This window comes from Oreochromis niloticus, linkage group LG23, assembly GCF_001858045.2.
Source record: "Oreochromis niloticus isolate F11D_XX linkage group LG23, O_niloticus_UMD_NMBU, whole genome shotgun sequence".
NCBI lineage: Eukaryota > Metazoa > Chordata > Actinopteri > Cichliformes > Cichlidae > Oreochromis > Oreochromis niloticus.
The window spans coordinates 43407485-43428181 of NC_031986.2; the positions used below are offsets into that span (position 1 = coordinate 43407485).

Consider the following 20697-nt stretch of genomic DNA (forward strand, 5'->3'; position numbering starts at 1 on the left):
ACCAAGCTATGCTGGATATCTATCTATATATGTATTTCTATATCTATCTATCTATCTATCTATCTATCTATCTATCTATCTATCTATCTATCTATCTATCTATCTATCTATCTATCTATCTATCTATCTATATATATATGTATGTATGTATTTCTGTTATTTCACTATCCTTTGTATTAGTCACGCCTGAGGGTCTCAGTTGGATCTCTGTGTTGTTTCATTTAAACTGTTCTCATCCATAAAAAGCTGAGAAACGATTGTCCTACACCAATGTCACAAAGACAAATTGTCCTACATTTACTTTATTGCACTTGGCTATAATGTGATTCTGATTCTCCCGGTGTGCTACTGGCAGTGAATCTGCCACATCAACATGCAATCTGTCCCCGGGAAGTCAATCCCTTCTTAATGACCAGCCTTTGGCAGCCTGAGCTCTCATTACTTTCATCCACAGCGCTCTAAGAGAGACATCACTTTTTAGATGTCAGTTTAATACAAATGCCCGGTCCAGTTTCTCATTAGGTATTAACATTTCAGATATACTGTCATTAAAAGGTGATTATATTCCATTATAATGGAGGTAACATCCAGGGCAGATCTCTGAGGTTGCAGCTTTAATAGGTATGGTGACCAATCAACTCTTCTGCTCATTGGTTTCCTGGTTAGTCTTACAGTACCCACAATCAATGTTTTTCCATGAGTGCAAGACTGGCCTTCTTTCACCACATTTCTCAGAATATGCAAACACGTTTTGCAGTTTGTTATCTCTGCTCGTGTGCTCACAAAGGTATTTTTACTTATTCTGTGCAGCTGGCCTCCTCAGCATCATTTATTTTCAAGGCCGACTGTGTGATTCCAATGTTGAACACTAGGGGATTTTTAACAAGGGTCAGACCTGATTTAAAAACCGATGTCTCGCAAACCTGAACCTCTGATTTTTTCTGTCACTTTTGGTGACTTCAGGAAGATGTGCAATGTGACGAAAAACCCAGCTGAGGTCAGTGTTTCTCCACTGGACGGCTCAGTGCGGACAGAGTTGCCACTGCCTAAAAATACTTGCTGCAAAAATGACTGTATTATTAATTAACACAAGTAGCGGCTACTCCTTTTGGAGGTGCAGGAAGCGTGCTAACTCCTGCCTAGCAGTTCACCAGCTGCTTAAATCGGCTGGTGCCTGATGCCCAAACTGCACAACATCCTGCGTGTGTGAGCGAGCTTTGAATGTAACAAAGGGAAGCGGGACAGGGGCCCGGGGTGCGCAGCGTCCCCTTTAAGACCGTTTTGGAATAATTAATGACGTCGCGCTGTAAACACGACTGACGCTCAGCTGCGTGGCCGAAGCATCCTCCGACCAAGAGCCCAAGACCTCTGTGTTTATTTCACGACGGGACTACTGGGAGGCATTAAAACAGCTGGGGTTCACCTCGACTCTCATATGCAGTCTCCAAAACCAAGACGACGGTGCTGCATCTGTCCTGCTAAGTGCCATGGCTAGAAAAACGGACATCCCCACCTCTTACTATGGTGAGTCGGGTTGTCTTTGTTGTAGGAGATTTTTTTCTGCCTTTGTACCCTGTAACGTTATGACAGCAGGATTTAACAATATCTTCTTTGGCCCGAGTCTTTATTATTAACCCTTTGCTGTGGCGTTCAGGGACGGTAGCTAGCTTGCACTATCAGCTGCTAACTACTGTAGGGCTATTTAAAGGTTGGCGTGAAATACGCAGTAACGGTATGACAACATTTCAAGCGGATATGTTGCCTCAAATAAGTAGAAGGACGTGTTTTCGAGTTTCGTTGCAGTATATGCTTCGAAAAGAATCCGTGCGTCTGGCTTTGATTAACTGCAGTGGTGTGATCTTTTGCCTTGCTTTGTTTACCAGGTGTAAAAGTGCCCACCATAGGAGAATAGTCCCATCTCCACTTTCTGCTCCACTTATTATGTCGCCTTTGTTGTTAACGCCGATGTATTTATGCTCTATAACTGCTGTATAACATCATGACAACGGGACAGCTTTGGGGTTTTAGTGGGAGCTGCAGTTAGCCACCATTATCGATTAATCTGCACATAATTCTGTCGACTAATTGATCAATTTTTAGTTAGAGAAAAAAAAATACCCGTCGTTTTTTTTTTTCTGATGCTCCAGATGATGTCATCAAATTGCTTTGTTTTGTCCTACACCAATCCAAAGCCAAAAGATGATCAGGTTTTATGATAAAAGACCAACTAAGTAGCTAATTAGAGGCAGGGTCGTTATAATATAATTTTATCATAATACTTAATGATATTTTAGTTGGAACAGTCAGATGATAATTCCTTCTAAAGCTTTTTATAAAGCTGACAATGCATTCGTGTGACAGTCACCTAATGCACTCGTCATTTGAAGTTAACTAGTCCCCTGCTCACTCTGTGTAATCCTTTTAATCTCGATTAATGCTCCCTGCTGTGATTTACAGGGACTTAAGCAAGGTAGGTCACCAGTGTCCACTCCTGAGAAGACAGTTTAGCCTATCTGACGTCCAACAACATTTGGGTTTTTAAATAAAATGTGCACGAATAATTGAGGTGTAGAGTTTTTTCATTGTTTCCTAATTTAGCATTGCAGATAATGTGTCTTATGGTAAAGGTTCACAGCAAGTTGTCCTTCGTCCGTAACAAAGGATATTTCTTCTCTCCCACTCTTTTTGCCCCTGCAGGCATATAATGGAATATATAATCCATGTGCAGATCCACTGTCCATTAACCCGCTTGAGTAATCATGTTGTTCATCAAAACAATATAATCCTTTATCAACACCAGATGCTACACAGACAGTAGAGTATTTTTTTTTTATGAAACAAAGAGTTCCCCAGCTAATACTATTTTTTCTCTCTATTGAATAATTGACCTTTTTTTCAGTAAATCTCACAGATTTACTCCTTTTTTCAGCTGGTACTATTGTGCTGTGTCACTACAGTGTCACTGAAATCCAGACAAAGCTATCTGCCACAGTGATAGGCCAAATCTTTGGCCCTTTTATGTGAGAAATGTGAGAAAGAATCAAAGGTATACCAAAAGATATGTTTCAGTTATTCAGTTCAACCGCTGGGATGATGCAGAACTTAATTTGATAGATGATATGTCATTCTTATCGATTTCCACACAGCCTTCTGCATCATTATCAAGTACAAATGCATTTTATCATGAATTGTTGACCAAACTGTACACAGTCGCAATGCCCACAAAATAACTCAAAGTAGCACAGGCATTGTCAGGTCTGCTCCTGACAGCTTCTAATGGGGATAGCTGCTGTGTTTTGTTTTTTCTTTTTTTTTCCTCCCTATATTCTGCCCCTGTTTGTCCCCCAGACCTCATGACTCCAGCACTCTGCCAGTCAAGACTGCAGCCTGTCAGCAGTAGTTGATTCTCAGTGCTCTCCACAGACATACAGCTCACCACTGGGAATGTCAGACCCCAGTCAGGTCTTGTTCACGATTTTAAGCTGGTACTTTGCAGCACATCATAAACCTGACATGTGTAAAATGCCATGAGTAACAGGCTAACTGAAGCAAACACGTGTATAATTTTGTATACATTATTGATGTACAGAATACGGTTAGCGTTTACTGTACCTGCATTTATATTCTATTGCATGAATGAATTAGAAGGCAGCAATTAATTAGGTGATGTAATTTAGCCTTAATAGCATCTAACCACCTAGTTAGTAGAGCTTTGGATGGAGTTATTGTGCCTCCCAGTGTTCAGGTCAGCTACTTTATGTCGTTGACTCCCTGGTGCTTTTATTCAAACGGCTAGCTTGGCAAAGGAGCAAAGTAAAGGTTTTTGGCTTTGTTTTAACAGACAAATTTAATACCAGAATACTGTACATCATGACATTGTTGATGTCACACTGTTACCTACCCTAATATAAAGTTGAGCTCGCTTATTAATGATCGTATTTGTAAGAAAAGGAGCAACATAATGCATAGAGCCATAATATCCTTCACATTCAGCTGTCCTATATTTGGTAATAGTCAGATTCAAGTGTTCTCTTGAGGCCAGTTTATTATATAACATTTCTAACTATGTAGCAAGTGTTCACTGTACTGCTGAAATGTTCAGTCAGTCAGAAAAATAGGAGAGTAGCTCATAATCATTCTGTGACAGCTTTGTAAGTAACAGTATAGATATGAGTTCCATTCACCACAGAAAGTGTTGAGTCGGGCACACTGTTAATTAACAAATTTCTCGCATGGGCAGCTTCCCTAAACGCTGCATTTTTATACTGAGTCAATGCAGACTCTTGACAGGAAGCTGAGGGCAATGGTTTAGAATCCAAACATTCACAGTATCTTCGTGTGAAATTGCAGTTGGAGAAGGTTGTGGCTGAATGGCCCATTTTGCACCCTAGACTAAGTGTTATTAAAGGCTTTTTAAGTGTCACTAATTCTCTCCAAATACCTGTTTCAAATAAAGACTAATGCTCACTCTGCAGAGGATTTTGTTAGTATTTATGGCATTTCTTCTCATTATTTTTAACAAGAGCATGTGCTTTTGTGTGCATTTTCTTAAGCAATAGCCATGCCAGTGCCTGAAATGTGAACTATATTATTCACACTTGTGATAGGGTGTGTCAGTAAATATTTTCTGAGATTCACTTTTGCATAACACTGGATGGCCGTTCATTTGAGTCTGCGAAAAAGACATTTAGCAAAGAGGTTTTTGTGGGCAAAACAAGCAGAATTGAAATCTCCACTTAGCAGAACAAATATAGTCAGTGTTTGTTTAGGACTAAAAGGCTAAGTGACACTGAAAGTGACTTATGAAACACGACCCAAAGATACACTGAAAAATAAAAGGGAGATGAGAAACAGCTCATGCCAGGCACACAGTCTTGAGTTGTTTTGAGTCTTGGGTGATCAGTGGAACTAGAAAAGACTGACAGCATGGCTACCTGTACTCAAACAATCCATGCATTTTCTGCCATTGATCCAGATTTGGATCACAAGGGCAGCAGTCGCTCAGACCTCCCTACCCCGGGCCACCTCCTCTGGCTCATCGAGGCTTTCCGAGGTCATCTGACAGGGATAATCTCTGCAGTGTGTGCCCACGTGGTTAAAATGTCTTACCTAGGAGGAGTCCACAAGGAATCCTAGTCAGTTTACCGAACCACCTCAAATGGTTCCTGCAGGAGTGCAGCTGTGGCACGAATACATGTGTCAGTAACTAGAGTTATTACTTCACACTTTTCTGAATGAGCATCAGTGTATTAAAGTGGGAGATGCTGATTCTCATCACAGTTACTTTACACTCAGCTGCAAACCACCCTAATTTACACTGGTGGTCACTGCCTGATAAGCCAGAAGAATGACATCATCTGCAAAGAGAAGAAATGTGATCCTGAGGCTGCCAATGCAGAAACCCTTTGCCAATAGGCTCCACCTAGAAATTCTATACATAAAAGTTACGAACCTAACCAGTGACAGTCTGCAAGTGTCACCATAAATGGGCCTGTCTTACTACCAACACGTCATCACTAAGGTTGTACTGTGACTGAATGGCCTGTAGCAATGAGTTATTCACCCCATAATCCAAAAACACCCCCTATAGGCACGAGGGGTGAAGTCAGATGTGTTTTCCAAGTTATCAAAGGTTCACCTAACAGATAGACTCTCCTCTCCAGCACCCCGGCATAGATCTTCCCAGACAGGCAGAGGAATGTGATCTCTCTGATACTGGAGCACACTCTCTGGTCTGGACTTACATGTGATGCTACAAAGGCTTGTCAATTAAGACAGCTCAGTAATATCCAGAGCCTGAAGAAACTGGGCTGTCATTTTGAATACTTAAGTGACCTCAGTCACAGTGATAGTTGCCAAATTGCTTCCATTACAGAAGGTGTGTCACTGAGATAGAGGAGATCCTTGTGTCACTATATTCTCAGCTGAAGTCTCTTGCCTTTCATGTCTGTGAAGGTTCTCAGTCATCCAGCTCATCGTAGTCTAAGGAGCTTGGAAAGAAAAGCGTCTGGACTTCTTTAAGTTGCTTGAAGGTGTTTCACGCATGGCACAACATAGAAGCGCCACCTCCACAGGACAAGACTCAGCGGTCCATCTGCAGCTAAAGGACAAAGGTCACTCTTTCGAGGATGCCAATGTTCCCATTCTGGACAGAGAAGACAGATGGTTTGAAAGAGAAGTGAAAGAAGCCATCTATATCCACTTTGAACAGAGGCGGTGGCTTATGACACCAACTGTCTGCCATCTATAATCCAGCTTTGAGATCCCTTCCCAGACGCCTTAACGCCCACTCACATCCTGGGCCATTTGACCTCAGGAAATCACATGACAGGGTGGGGCCAGGTTTCACAGCAGGTTCACCTGAAACTTTGGCTGATTGTGACCCACACCCGTTTTCACTCCTTGGCTCGCGTGATTAGGTAGAGGATCATTAGGGGGTCCATTGTCCCTCTCGGGAGGGGGGGGTGTCCCAGGGACTCTCTACCATTTGAACCTAGAACTGAAGAAGCTTCTCGGATGAGAGGTGAAACATCTTCAAGCAACTTAAAGAAGTCCAGACGCTTTTCTTTCCAAGCTCCTTAGACCTCTTGCCTTTCCTGAGTTACCTGATTGTTTGTCAGAATTCCCTCAAGGACGACTGAAAATCTTGCTCCAAGGCCTCACCAAACTACTCCCACATCCCAGTTTTCTCTTCAGCTACTTCTATATGCAAATTCCACTTAGCCTGTCGGTAACCGTCAGCTGCCACAAGCCACCACAGCTCACTTGGACTCCTTCTTTAGCTTGATGGCTCCCTTCACCTCTGCTGCCCACCATTTGGTTAAGGGGCCAACCACCTTGTGGCTGCTGCTCCTTACAGCAGTGTCGACAATGGACGTGTGGACCATGGACCACACTCTCTCAATGTCCCCAGCCTCCCTTGGAGAAGAGCTTTTGCAATTAGTATGCCTAAAAACAGAGAAGATGAGCAGAAAGTTTTGCATTTGAGACAGCAAATGTTTTTACATTTTTGCATACATGTGAATGAAGTTATTAAAACAATTATAAATCAATTTGCTTTAATCACCTAATATATTAATGGACTAATTATTACAGTACTACAAGTCAGGTGCTTGACATTTAATGACAGACTAAATTTAAAGACCTGGATTTTATTTCTGCGAAGCATTTCGTCCCTTCGAGCTTCAGCAGTTTGCCAGCCTTTTGTCACTTCAATGTGTTTTTCATTTTATTTAAAAAAAATAGTAGAAAACAGTGCATATGATGAAATTTTTTAATAGCAGTGTTACATCCTTCCTACTGTGCTGCTACTCATAAAAGCCCAATTGCATCATGCTTCACATAAAACTTGTTAAACTTTAATGTGTAAAGTGAGATGAGGCGCATAAACAGGAAAAAAAACTCATCTCAATTAGTCATTCAGTGATTACAGAAATCTTAAAATCTAATTTTCCTAAGTCATGCAAACAAGCCTGCCTAAAGGGTAGGATTATGTATGGTAACTTTTTCTGCATATACTAATTATCAGAGCTGATCAGTTTTCGTTGTCTTTAAAGGCTAAGGCTGCCTCCTACATCATATACCACTACAGAGGCACTGTAAAAGACACAGTGGGTAACTGCAGGAGTATGGCCTTTTTTTCTGTATGTATCAGTACGACACCCTAAATATGTGTTTTCTCACCTTGATTTACTGCGTATTTGGATATTGAGATCTAGCCTCTTACTCTTAAGTCTTTATAAATCCTGACCTAAGCCAGTTGAGCATGTCACTAATCTACAGTAGCAGTTGCGAGTCTCATGTCACAGAAACCCAGGGCTGCCACTGACATGCCTGTAGGCTCCAGCAGAAGTAACCAAGGTCACAAAGAATCAGCTACAATACTGCTACTTTTCTGCTTGGAGCAGCAGGCCAAGCTGTCAGCATCTGACACTCAGATGCTGACACCCCTCTCGGGGGTTGAATCCCAACCCGTGTCCCACTATTCTCACTGCTTGAAAGGATGTCAGTTACCACTATGTGCCCAGTAAATGCTCTTCATTTACTAATAGGAATTAACTCAGAGGACTAGCAAGTCAGATACTCCAAGTACAGTTCTTTACCATCTGCCAAGATTTAAGAGGATCCCAAGGGACTCCAGTAAGTAAACCTAAACCAGAGCTTGAGATGTTGTTGTCTTGTTACAATGAGGAGACAAGCACTTTAAAGGTTGTACTGTACTCCAAAGAGAGAAAGTACAAGAAAGGAAGAAATATGATTCTGTACAGAAGGGCAGTAGAAGAAAGGCAGAGAAAAAGGGTGAGATGATGCTACATAGAGATTTGCCCATTTTTCTTTCCTTTTTTAAAAAAAGGAAACAAGTCTTCTTTCAGAACAGATGATTGTGTTTTTTGTGGGAAACTGTAGGAGACTTGCAAGTTAATGTTTGGCCTCATGACCCTGTGTGGTCCTACGTGTGCATTTCCTGATTCAACAAACCTTGACAATAAACCTGTGCTTTACAAATAATCCTGGTATCTCCTTTTATAGTTAATCCACCCAAGTAGGTCTGTTGCCTCTGTGTCATGCAGAAGAAACCTGAATGTGTGTAGCTTTTTAAATAAAGACTACAGGAAAACACAAAATCCCAAAGCCATATTACTGATGTTGCTTTCCTCTGTGGATTGGCAAAAGCCAAGGCTTTGATCAAATATGAATGAATATACTGTACACAGCATTCAGACTTACAGACTATGCCTCCCCTGCTGAGCAACATCATTATGCTGAATTTTTAAAATTTCTGTTTTCTCTTTTTCTTTTTAACTACTGCTGGATCTAACACTCTAACCCAACGTAGCTCTGACAGAAGTGAAATCTCTCAGCACTTCACTCTCTCCGGCTCCTGGAAATGTGGAAATGTAGATGAATACAGAGAGTGAAAACAACAAAAAAAATAGTCCTTTCCAAATGGCTCCTCTGACCCAACCCATGCAGAGCACCTGCAGTGTTCGAGCTGTTTGCCTGACCACGGTATGAAAGAGGCCTGTGTTGGACAGTGGAGCCAGGGGACACTGGTGCCTGTGTCTGCCTGTGCTGATGTGTCTATATTGGATGTGTTTATGGCTACAAGCTGAGTAACCCTGGGAAGGGGAAGGGTGGAAACAGGTTAAGGGAAGTGAACAAGTTGTAGTCTGGAGGGTGTGTTATGCTGTACTCTGCAGTTAATATTTCCACCCATTTTATGTGTGGTAATCGATATATGATGTAGCGCAGTAAATGTGCGTGTAATCTCTGAGCAGATTTCCTAAAAGTGATGCAAAGGAGGTAAGTCTGCAGGTTATTCTCCTAAATTTTGAAATGCACTGAAATGAACTGCTTCTCTGACTTTTCTCTGAAGTTTTATCGCTCCAGGGCAGTTGTTAGATCTAGTTTGCTTCCAGCACTGTCACTTTGAAGTTGATTTTCTGTAGTCAGTGTTAGCACATCCTGTACTTCAGAATCTGACAGGAAATATGGGCCTTGAAGGTCCCATATCATACCCCTTTTAACACATTAACGCAAGTCTCACATATCTCCAAAATGTGTCTTTCAAGCACAGATCATTCTTTCTTCCATCTCTCTATATACTTTTTTTCTGTTCGCTGTTCCAGTGGCCTGTTGCAGTATCTGTAGCTTTAATTTCAGCAGGGCTACTGCTGCCTACGCCCTTTCGGGAAGACGTATATGCGAGTACCAGAGAACCAATGAGAGCAGCATTCACTTGACAGGACAGCAGCTGATCAGGAGTTAAGTCTGTTGCTTCTAACATTTTGTTTGAGAAGTTATTTTTAAATGTAAATACAGGATTTCAGCAGTGCAGTGGCTTGAAAAAGATGTTTTGTGTCAGTGAACTAATACGTAGTTAATTGGCCGCATCCAAGTCATTATTCTATGCTTGTTCCCTTCCAGAAGAAAGAGAAAAATGTGTATATGAGAACAGCTTTATTAGAAATGGAGCTGTATTGAAATGCAGTATATGTGAGCACAGAGAGGAGAAGGGAAGAGGCAAATGGAGAGGAAAAGAGCTGATGAGTTAATACACCCAGTCCTTTGCTTATTGGTTTATATTGATCGTCAAATTGTCCACAGATGTCCCTTAAAATGATATGTTTAGCATAGATCTGGCTTGTGTGCATTCACTAAACAATAAACATGTTGTTGGGTTCGGAGTTGGCAGTGGTAGTCTGTTCTGCTCTGCCACCTTGGTGAGTTTGATCTAGCAGGTAGAAACCCAGTTTTCCACCTCCTGCACTTTCTGGTTAGAGTAGTGTAAAAACTGGCAGCAGATTTTTACAGCTACCTTCGGTGGCTGCAGTCCACGATCATGGAGCTGGAGGTTGTCCGACTACAAAACAAGAGAATCTCGTAAGAGGTAGCTTAATGATATCCAGGGCTCCCACAACAGCGTCCTGGGGTCCTGCTGGGACTAGCTGGTCAATGTGCCTGAGTTTTCAAAACTGCATCAAGGGAATTCTGCTCTATTAAATCAGTCACGGACGTGGTGTGGAGGTGAATAAATGTAAAAGAAAATGTTCAAATTAGTCACCAGATAGACCTAGTTAGTCCGTTCAGATATACTCTGGGAAACAGTTGGACATAAACAATGGTATGGTGGCTTGGGGTCAATAAAAAAGTGTATCAGGCAAGTTGATTGACCATCCACTGGCACTGACCACCAACCAAAGTCACCCGTGATAGAAACTGAGTGAAATAAAACATCAGTGTTTTGTTTCTTTTTTTCTGCAGTCACTAGTTCATTTTAGCCTAAATAACAAGACTTGCATTAATTATTCAGGCTATGCAGCATCTTTTTTTAATATATATGTTGATGACACAAAAGAAACATTAATCATACAATAATCACAGGTGGAATACATGATATACCCACCACCCCGTCTTTCTGACACACATACAACAGGAGCAATCTTGGTAAAGTGAAAGAAAAGGTTTGTCTCAACTTGACAGCTCATTTCTGTTAGTGCAATGAAAATAGTAGTGTGTAAAAGGCCAGCAAGGGTCCTCATCACACTAGCTCTTCTACAAACTTAAACATGTAGAAAAAAAAGGATCTGCTTCCATCAACTGCTGAAACATCTTTTATTAGAGAGCAGAAGTTGCTTGTATGCAGATATACTGTTAATTTTATGATAAACGAAAGTGTTTTACTATTTTTTATGCATGTTCTCACCCCTCCAAATTATTCCATAAATCCTATTGCTGTGGGAGACCAGCCACGAATACAAGTGGAAATGTGGAGAGATGTTTCTGCCAAAGCCTTTGTCTGATCCTGATGTGTAATTCTTCAACCCATGAAGCCTTATTTTCTCAGAGCTCTCGATTACCACCATGATCGTTGGGCTGTGCATAAATCTTTCAGTCACAGAAGGACACGGTGGCATTATCTAACACTATGTCAATAGAGGAGACCAGCAGTTAATGCATCTAACAGCGACTCTAGCTGTCCCAGTGTAGCATGCCTGCCAGGCTTTTTCCGAACGTTTTTGACTACAGACCCCCATTCAGTCTGACTACGGCCAGCAAACACATCCACTCCACCAGACTCATCTCCTGCACTGGCAGACTGCAGCGCAGGCTAAACAGCCGTTATCTAATGCAGAGTCTGCTGGTGGCCCGGCATCGCTGATGATTTTCAACACTTTCTCTTAACCCTTCGCTGAAATCTGATTTGAGGGTCAGAGAAAGGTACAAAAGCCTGGTGGAAGTACTCAGGCTCGTGTTGTGAGTCAGGAAAGCAGCTAAAGCTAAATTTAGCTCAGGCACATATTCCTTCTCCTCAGTGCTACTGTGTTAGAATGAAGAGGTGTGAGATTTTTTTTTTTAGGTTTGGATATTTTATTCTGATTCTGTTTAGATATCTAGATATTAGGTATTTATTTTAGATATGAGTAGCTGAATATTTCTGCTATTGTAGAAATCAGGTTTTTAAGTTCCTACTGCAGCATTGTTTTGGCAGTTTGGGGTTTTAACCAGTGCCAGACCGCTTGGTCCCCCTGCTGTGAAAAACCTGGAAAAAACTGTGCCCCCTGACATTTATTGCACCACAATCTGTCTTCTCACCACTGACTCTCCTTGATCCCAGTGTGATTCAGCTCCACTCACCATATGGACTAACCTGTTTTCACCGCAATAGTTCCAGCACTGTGGAGACGGACACATATTTGTAATATTAAAATAAAATCTGTATTCGTACTAATAGTTGTCTTGTCTAATAGTCTAATTAGTTGAAATATTATGTTAATGAGATGAAATGATGCTGTTATAGGGAAGTGTTTCCCCAAACAAAGATTTTACTTTGGTCGGCAGCCCAGTTGTATTAACAACCACCCAAATATATTTGTTGACCTACTTTAGCATTTTTCTTTTATTTCATCACATCTATTTGAATGAACAGCATCATCTGCCTTCATTGGCTGCTAACCAGCTAACCCGGCCCTTACTGTCTACAGTTTCTTCACAGGCAGACAAACAAGGTCGCCTTTTTAGTGGTATTCAGTATTCAGAGAATCAGACTGCACACTCCCTTATTCTTATCTGTATCTGTATCTTTGGGCTACACCAAACAGAACCTGCAGCAGGTGGTGAACGGGTTTACGTGCCAAGGCTACAGAGAAAAACAAGGACTACTGGTGCACACTGCAGTCCAGTGCAGTCTACCTGACTGCAGGTGCAGATAAAGAGGATTATAATTGCTTCTCTCTTTGTCTGACATAAAGTACTTGGCAGTTAAAATATTTGTGGAGGGTCTCATAGTATTGCCCTGTTGTTAGCATTGATTATTTGAGCTTGCCTCGGCGATCGTGGCTCAAGAGTTGGGAGTTCGCTTTGTAATCGGAAGGTTGCCGGTTCGAGCCCCGGCTCGGACAGTCTCGGTCGTTGTGTCCTTGGGCAAGACACTTCACCCGTTACCTACTGGTGGCGCCAGTGTCCGGCAGCCTCGCCTCTGTCAGTGCGCCCCAGGGTGGCTGTGGCTACAACGTAGCTTGCCATCACCAGTGTGTGAATGGGTGAATGACTGGATATGTAAAGCGCTTTGGGGTCCTTAGGGACCAGAAAAGTGCTATATAAATACAGGCCATTTACCTGTTGTGTATCTGTTACATCATTTTAGCATTTCTGTGCGAGCTCTTTTGTGAACCTTACAGACTTCTTAGTTAAAAACAATAAGCTCAGCGTCGTCTTATTCAATAGCAGTGCGACAAAAGCTGCAAAGAGCACCTGGTTTTGTGACATTGTGTCCTTGGGTGAGGAATTCATACAATTAATCCAGAGCATCTACCATTTTTAGACCTAAAACACCACTCAAGTGAGTGACTTTCACTGATAGCCAAGCAGATGGCTGGGAACTGAAGTTTTTAACAGCAAGGACAAAGGGAAAGGAAACATTTACCTTCTCGTGTCAAATAATGTAGCATGAGGGGGACAGCTCGTAGTTTTTATTGCTTCTGTGACAAAGAAGCTGAAATGGTCATCATCACACCTACAGTACATCCTTTAAAACCTTTGATCTTCTTCTTTCCTCATTATCAGAATGGAAAAAAACACGGGACCCCTAAAACAGGTCTACGAGCGTTGTTTTTGTGTTCTCACAATACTGCGGTGATATCACAGTGTTATATTTCCACTGATCCGTGAACAGTTGATGTGTTTGTTGCCTCATATAACTGGATGTTTCAGATAATGTGGTCAAGAAAGACAGTGTGACATTTTCCTGATGCGTTTGGTTCTTATTATTTTAAAAAGGCCAGTCTCACACAGCATCCACGCTGGTTGGGGTTGTTATACTTCAGATGCTGGTGTGGTTCAATGTCTAGTGCTGTGGATATGTCTTGCTGTACTGCTATTTGATCTTCACTTGCGTGTGGTGCTATAAACATTAAACATGCGTGCGTCATCCTTAATTGTAGCTCAAAGCCCAGCAGTTGCTATTTCAGTCATTGAGATCTGTGTCATGCCAAGTCTGCTGCCATCACAACTATACAGTCTATTTAAGCAACAGCTAGTGAAAACGCTGGTCACCCACTTCCTCTGTTTTACTCTCGTAGTCCAGTGGTTCAGACTAGTGCCTGATGTGCTCAGGGTGCATTTATCTCTACAAACAGATATCTTGAATATTTTGGCAATTGACAAAATTTTTCATATTTGAAGCTTTCTGGTTTCTATTTGTAGTCTTGAGTAATGACCCACTAATGTTCAGCAGGCTTTGGTTGCATGCAGGTATGCAGTCTCTCTGGAAAACAAAAGAGGGACCGTTTTTGCTTAAATGTAATCTCGACCCACTGTCTGATGAACTTTTCACTTGTTATTTGTGTTTTTATGCTTCATGTACATCCATAAATGACAAATGGTTCGTTATTTGTGTGTAGCTTTTTTTGTTCACTTGCCGCAAGCCCATTTCTTTCCTCTTGGGTGATGGTTCTGGCATTTCTGTCCTTCAGACTGCAGCACTTTAGTAGAGGAAGTAAAGTGTTTTTTAAAGGACTCTGACTCATTTTACTGTCTTTCAGTGTGTTGTCATTATACTGCAATATTGGCTTTAGTAATCCCTCTTGTCACACCACATAGGAATAACACTACGCCAAACACTTTTTCAAGAGTGGTAAAACACTCACTTAGGGATCCGTAATGTAATCTGGCAGTTTGTGAGGAGCAGCTTCTGGGCTTTACTGAAAGACGGACGTGATACAGGTTGGTTAAAGATAAACTGAACATTTCATGAACAGTAGTAAACAGACTATAGAGGAATATGTATTTCTACAAATGCACAAGTGTACACAGTCCACTGATAGAAAGTTGAGCCAATGCTTTGTTCATTTCACATTAACCTCTGCAGTAACTCATGCACGATTGCAGAAGTTAATTCAAATGAATTAACTTTGACCATAGCTTCAATGTTCAGCTGGGCTCCTTCATTGTGTTAATATTTTTGTTTTTGATGTTGGGTTTCTGTTAAGTCACTTCCTGTTTTATTTTGTAACTCTTAACCTGCTTATACTTTTGCTAGTTTTACTTCCTGTTTTGACCCGTTTGTGATTGTTTGCCCCGTCTTCATTAGTGTCAGTTGTTTTTTTTTCGTATTTGACATTACTCTCCTTGTTAAGCTTTCTAGCTGTATGCTTGTGCTTATCCTCCTGTTTTGTAGTTTATCCTGTTTATTGTTTCATTTGTTCTTTGTGTTTTCTTGGATTTTCTCATCTTGTGACTATTTTTTTGTTTGTTATTTTGGAACTTTTCTTCAGACTTTATTGGCCCAAGGCAAAAGCTTAACACCATATGCGTTGCCTGCTCGGCCCAGTGAGTTGTACCAACACCCTGGACATTTTGCCTATTTTTGGATCTTGCCTTTTTGTCTGCCCCTGTATTGTTTACCTTCTTTGACTGCTTCTCTGCAAATAATTAAAGACTTTATTTCGATTTCACTCTCTGTGTCCTGCGTTCTTCAGCCGCGATTGTTCCAGTTTTTCAGGTAAAAAGCCACATCAGACGAAAGCGATTATCTTGATTTTATACTTACAGGGAGCACATTTTAGGCCTGATAATAGAACTAGCATTTAACACAAACATGCATTCCATTTCCTTTTTTCATTTAAGTGATGAATGCGGGGTTTTTCAACAGTAATGACAAATAAATAAGAGCTACAGAAAATGCAGTAACTTACTTTCTGTGCTCTAACGGTTGAGTTCCCTTGTTCAGGAGAGCAGAAAGCATGCTATACTTTGCAGTTTGATTACTAAAATGCAACATTACTATACGGTAAATGTTTTTAACCAAACAAAGTCAAACTGGCAATGCTCTTTGTGGAGATGTATTGATTTCTGGTCTTTTTAGTGGATACAAACATGATTTTTTGGGGGGAAATGTGGGTGTTCTAAAATAGTACAGTACATTAAGAACAGGCTGAATAATATGTATTTGCTATGTACAGTGTACTCATTCCTCACACTTTTAGAAGCAAAACTGGCTCATACGTCTGGACAGGATCAGCCTGGGAAAAAGGCAGATGGGAAATAGGCCCACTCATGATGCCCCGAAGTCTGCCCCAGCTGCTTGCAGATATTGCACTCCATGTGTGATGATTAATAGGTCCTCAGCAACACGTCATAATTAGTTTCAGCCAGGGTGCAGGCTACTTATAGACCAAAGAAGCAACCGATGATAAATACAGTTGCATCTGTTACACATACAAGTCAGAGTTAGGCTCTTGGGTGACAAATAGTGCTGCAACTGTGCTTCAGTTTCAAGTTGGGTCAAATGGGGAAGCCTCAGTATGACTTCGGATTAAGACTCGTTAAGATGATTTATTATACTTCCCTGTTCATATTGTTTTGGCCTTTACTGTACTGCCTTACTGTAGTGCTCCCACTCTGCCAGATTTGCTAGGAAACTTGCACTGTGAAATGACCTAGTTAGTTGGTGCTGACCATTTGAATGCCACAGCAGGTGAACATTTTCATTGCCTATGCTGTAATAAAGTGTTTTCACAGATTTTTTGCAAAATTATCCTGCTTTTGTAATGTTTCTTTTTGCTCTACATTTTTGCTCAAAAGCAGAGGCATCATAAAAACTGTCATCTGACTTAAAGAATACTTTGTCTGATTTCCTGTAGCATTATCTCTGTGCACTGTTTGCTAACTCTGTCAGTGAATAGTTGCTTCGTTTGATTGCTCCACAGTATTGTTACTAATTTGTCCGTACTGTTTTTTGTCTTATAGGTGAACCTCGCAAGTTTGACCCAAACTTCAGAGGGCCTGTTCAGAACAGGTACTCAGCATCTTCAGACTATTGTGTAAAATACATTTACAGACACACTTTGAGACATTATAACATCACCCTCATTCGATAGTTTATAACAAGAAGCTAATTTTTATTCACCTGGAATGTGTAAGACAGAAGACACCAATACAACTTTTTAGCGTAATATGCATTTTTTATTTTGATGAACTGACCTTCCAAACATCTGACTCCTTACATGTGTATTGAGTTTGCTCAGTGTATCATTTTTTGGGCGCACACTGCTGTTTGAGGCTGACAGATTGATTATTTGTCATGCTACATTAATAAAGACTGAGGCCTGAGTGCTGGCAGATCTCTCCACTCCACCACACAGATCAATGGCCATAAGTCAAGCTGGTGGCTGGAGTTAACCCAATGACACACATTAGCAGCCAGCCAGACACACACGAAACAGATGTACACACAAGAGATTTCATGATAACGAGTACTCTGTCTCCAGGCTCATGGAACAAAATGTTCACATTACTAAGTGTTAACATTATACGAAAATGCACTGAGGCTCTTATTAGCTTTTTTCAGCTAGTAAAGTGATAGCAAATACTGAGCTTGACACTGCTTATGTCTGTAGTAGCCGCTGTCTGACATATTACGTGTGTGGAAAAAATAAATATGATTCAGTAGCTTGTAAAACCACCTTTAGCAGCAATAAGTTGGAGTATTTGTTTTTGTCAGATTTTATCGGTTTCTCACATCATTGTGGATCATTTAGACCTGCTCTTCTTTACAGTTTGAAGGCATTTGTTTATGCACAACTTTCTTAAGGTCCTGCCATAACATTTGAGTTAGGTTGAGGTCTGGACTTTGACCGGGCCAGTGTGACACCTTGATTCTTTGCTCTTCAGTCATTCTGTTGTAGATTTTCTGTTGTGCTTGGGATGATTGTACGGTGGCCCTGAGAGGCCAAACGGAGTGCAACTTAAGAAAACACCAACAATAAGAAAAAGGCTGCAAAAGCACACAAAACACAACTGAAATAGGAAAAACAGATTTCCAAAAGCACAAGGGAAGTGTTTCTGGGGAGACAATAACCCGACGGACCAGTTGCAGGAATCAAAACATGCTAGGTAAGTGTGTTTTAATTTCACAACTCATTTAATACTGATGACGGAGTTTTAGGCTAATAGTCAGGCTAACACACTTACCTCTAATCTTTTCTTTCATCACAAAACCGATGGATCCTCCACTTCTTTTAAGTGTCTCCCAGCGCAATTCTTAGCATGTTTGGGTTCCTGCAACTGGTCCGTCAGGTTATTGTCTCCCCTGAAACACTTCCCTTGTGCTTTTGGAAATCTGTTTTTCCTATTTCCGTTGTGTTTTGTGTGCTTTTGCAGCCTTTTTCTTATTGCTGGTGTTTTCTTAGCTTGCAGTCCGTTTGGCCTCTCAGGGCCACCGTATGATTGTCCTGCTACGTGACCCAGTTTCAGCCAAGCGTTAGTCACTGGACAGATGGACAGCTTCACTTTTGACTCTAGAATACTCTGATATACAGTGGAAGTTGACTCAATCAAAGCAAGCCTAAACCGTCATACCTCCACCACCATGCTGATAGTTGGTTTTAGTGCTGAGATGCTATGTTTGGGTTTTGCCAAATGTCCAAAACACATTGTTCCAGAAATCTAATTAATTTAGATGCAACTTAGCAAACCTAAGCTATACTGCCATGTATTTTTTAGAGAGAATAGGTTTTCTCCTGGCAGCTCTTCCAAACAAGCCATTCTTATCCAGTCTTTTTTCTAATTGTGCTGTCAAGAGCTGCTAATAAGCGTCTGCTAATGCTTGTAGAGTCTGAGATGTAGCTCTTGGGTTGGGGGGGGTTGCAATTTCTCTGAGCACAGTCTGATGTTGAGGTGAAATTACTGGGACTTCAACTCTCAGGAAGACTGGCAACTGTCTTGAATGTGTTCCATTCTACAGGAAGAATGATAGACTTGAAATTGTTTGGAAATGTCCTTCCAAAATAATGGGCAGCAGCAATAGCCACTTTAAGGTCATTGCTGAGACTTTCCTTCTTGACATTGTGTTAATATTAACTTCAAAATCCAGACCTGAAAAATTCTAAAACGTCTGTTTTTATAGAGGCGGTCACGCTTGCTGGTGAACTGACATTTGATATTTAATATTTTCACATAGGGCTTCTGCGTTTTTGTTAACCATCAGTTAACCATTCATCAGAATCTCAACTAAAAGCTCACAAAACCATTTCAACGACATCAAACAGCTAAAACAGCAAACAATTAAAGAGCAGGTAGACGTCTCCCGTTCACAGCACGTACATGGGTGCTGAAAGCCGACATCTCACAGATTCAGAAACTACAAGTTTCGTCACTTTCATTCCAGAATTCACTGAACCAGCAGCAAAAGAAGACGAAAACTACGCTCCATGTTTGAAAGACATTGTCATGAATTCCCTCTTACTTTTGCTGTCTTATTTCCTGCATAGCTCTATCACTCAGTGTGCTTTGAGACCAGATTTCCATCAAACAGCTCTATTTTCTGCATTATTCATTTGCTTGTTATGCACCGGTCTACCATTGCTGTCGGACGCTGTTTTTTCCCCCAAAAGTGACTCTGACAAGAAAGCCTAATTTCTGCTATTCAATACCAAAGAAATGTTAACTTTCACAAATCATGCCAAATTTTGCAAAACGCTTAGCTGTGTATCTAATAAAACCTGGGCAACTTTCTCTGCTTCGTTTCAGCAGCATCAAGCTTTGTCCATATGTTGATTCATATTGTTTTAAGACAATTACTTTGTGATCTGCCGCAGCACATTTTCAAGGGTGTTATATGCTATAAAAGACCAGACCAGAAAAACTCCTTTATATTTTTCTGTGTTTTATCCTCAGTTAGTTTGACACAATGGCATTTGCTGTGATGCTTGCACCTGTGATGAAGTCTCACAAGTGTCAGCTTTACTTTGATACCAAGATATTTTACACAGAGTTTGTAATTGCAGAGAAAAAGTCAGTTCACGTTGGGCATGTCATTTTAAAGCAGGGAGGGGGGGGGGGGGCTAAAGATGGGAATAAAGATGTCATTTGTTGTTATTCATCAGAGGTTGTAATTACTTGATTATATAACCTGCAAGAACAAGATGATTGTTATTATGTCCTGATACATAAACATGTAAAAAGGCCATACTTTCTTTTTCACATGGCTGTAAATCTGATGAAAAGATTTTATATTAGTAGTGTCTTTATCCTTCCTCAACCTGATAAATTAGATTTATACTGTAAGAAAACCTTTTTTTATTACAATGGCAGGTGGAATTTTGCAATGAAGCAAAACTCCTTGAGGGTGTCGCTGTAGGCTTTTCTTGAATTAGTCATTTTCAGAGATAATGTAGGTTTTTACCTCTTTCATGTTCGATGTCAGACTGGCACGCTGCTGCGGAGGCATGTTCCAGTTCTCCTGTGCCTCTTTATCCCACCCTCTCCAGCCCATTTCTCCGCTACTGGTGGGTGAAGGCACCAAGGATACTTTGATGTTTCTGTGGCCCTAAGGCTTTTTCTTAATGAGAACTGGAAGAGAACCAACTCTGTGGTCGTCTTGTTTTTCATGCAAGCTCAAAGCCAAAATGAAGTAACCATATCTGTTGATTGAGCAGTCCTCTGCAAGCTACACAGAAGTGGGCATGCTGTAGTGCTAATTTTATTTGCCTATAAGAGTCAAAGATGCAGTCATTGCCACATCTGCACCACTCTAATTTAGTCCTTTTTATAATTAGCCCTTCAATAAATGTGCCTTTAAACTTTGCTTCCAATTCTTTCTCTTCGCCCACTACATGTGACAACTTGCCTATCTGGGCCTAATGTTTGTCAGGAATACTGTTCACTTGGAAAATTGTCCCTAATGGCTCTCATGAC

General features: G+C 41.0%; 1 protein-coding gene across 2 annotated transcripts in view; it reads left to right on the plus strand.

Moving 5' to 3' along the window:
- Positions 1 to 1222: 1222 nt before the first annotated feature.
- Positions 1223 to 20697, plus strand: part of slc44a5b (solute carrier family 44 member 5b) — a 40625-nt gene continuing 21150 nt past the window's right edge. The window contains exons 1-2 of one of the 2 annotated variants that reach the window (XM_005479111.4): positions 1223 to 1524; positions 16750 to 16798. In XM_005479111.4, the coding sequence (XP_005479168.1) occupies positions 1488 to 1524; positions 16750 to 16798 (86 nt within the window). In that variant the 5' untranslated portion in view covers positions 1223 to 1487. The remainder of the gene's footprint in view (positions 1525 to 16749; positions 16799 to 20697) is intronic. The other variant, XM_003440008.5, reaches the window with a different exon arrangement.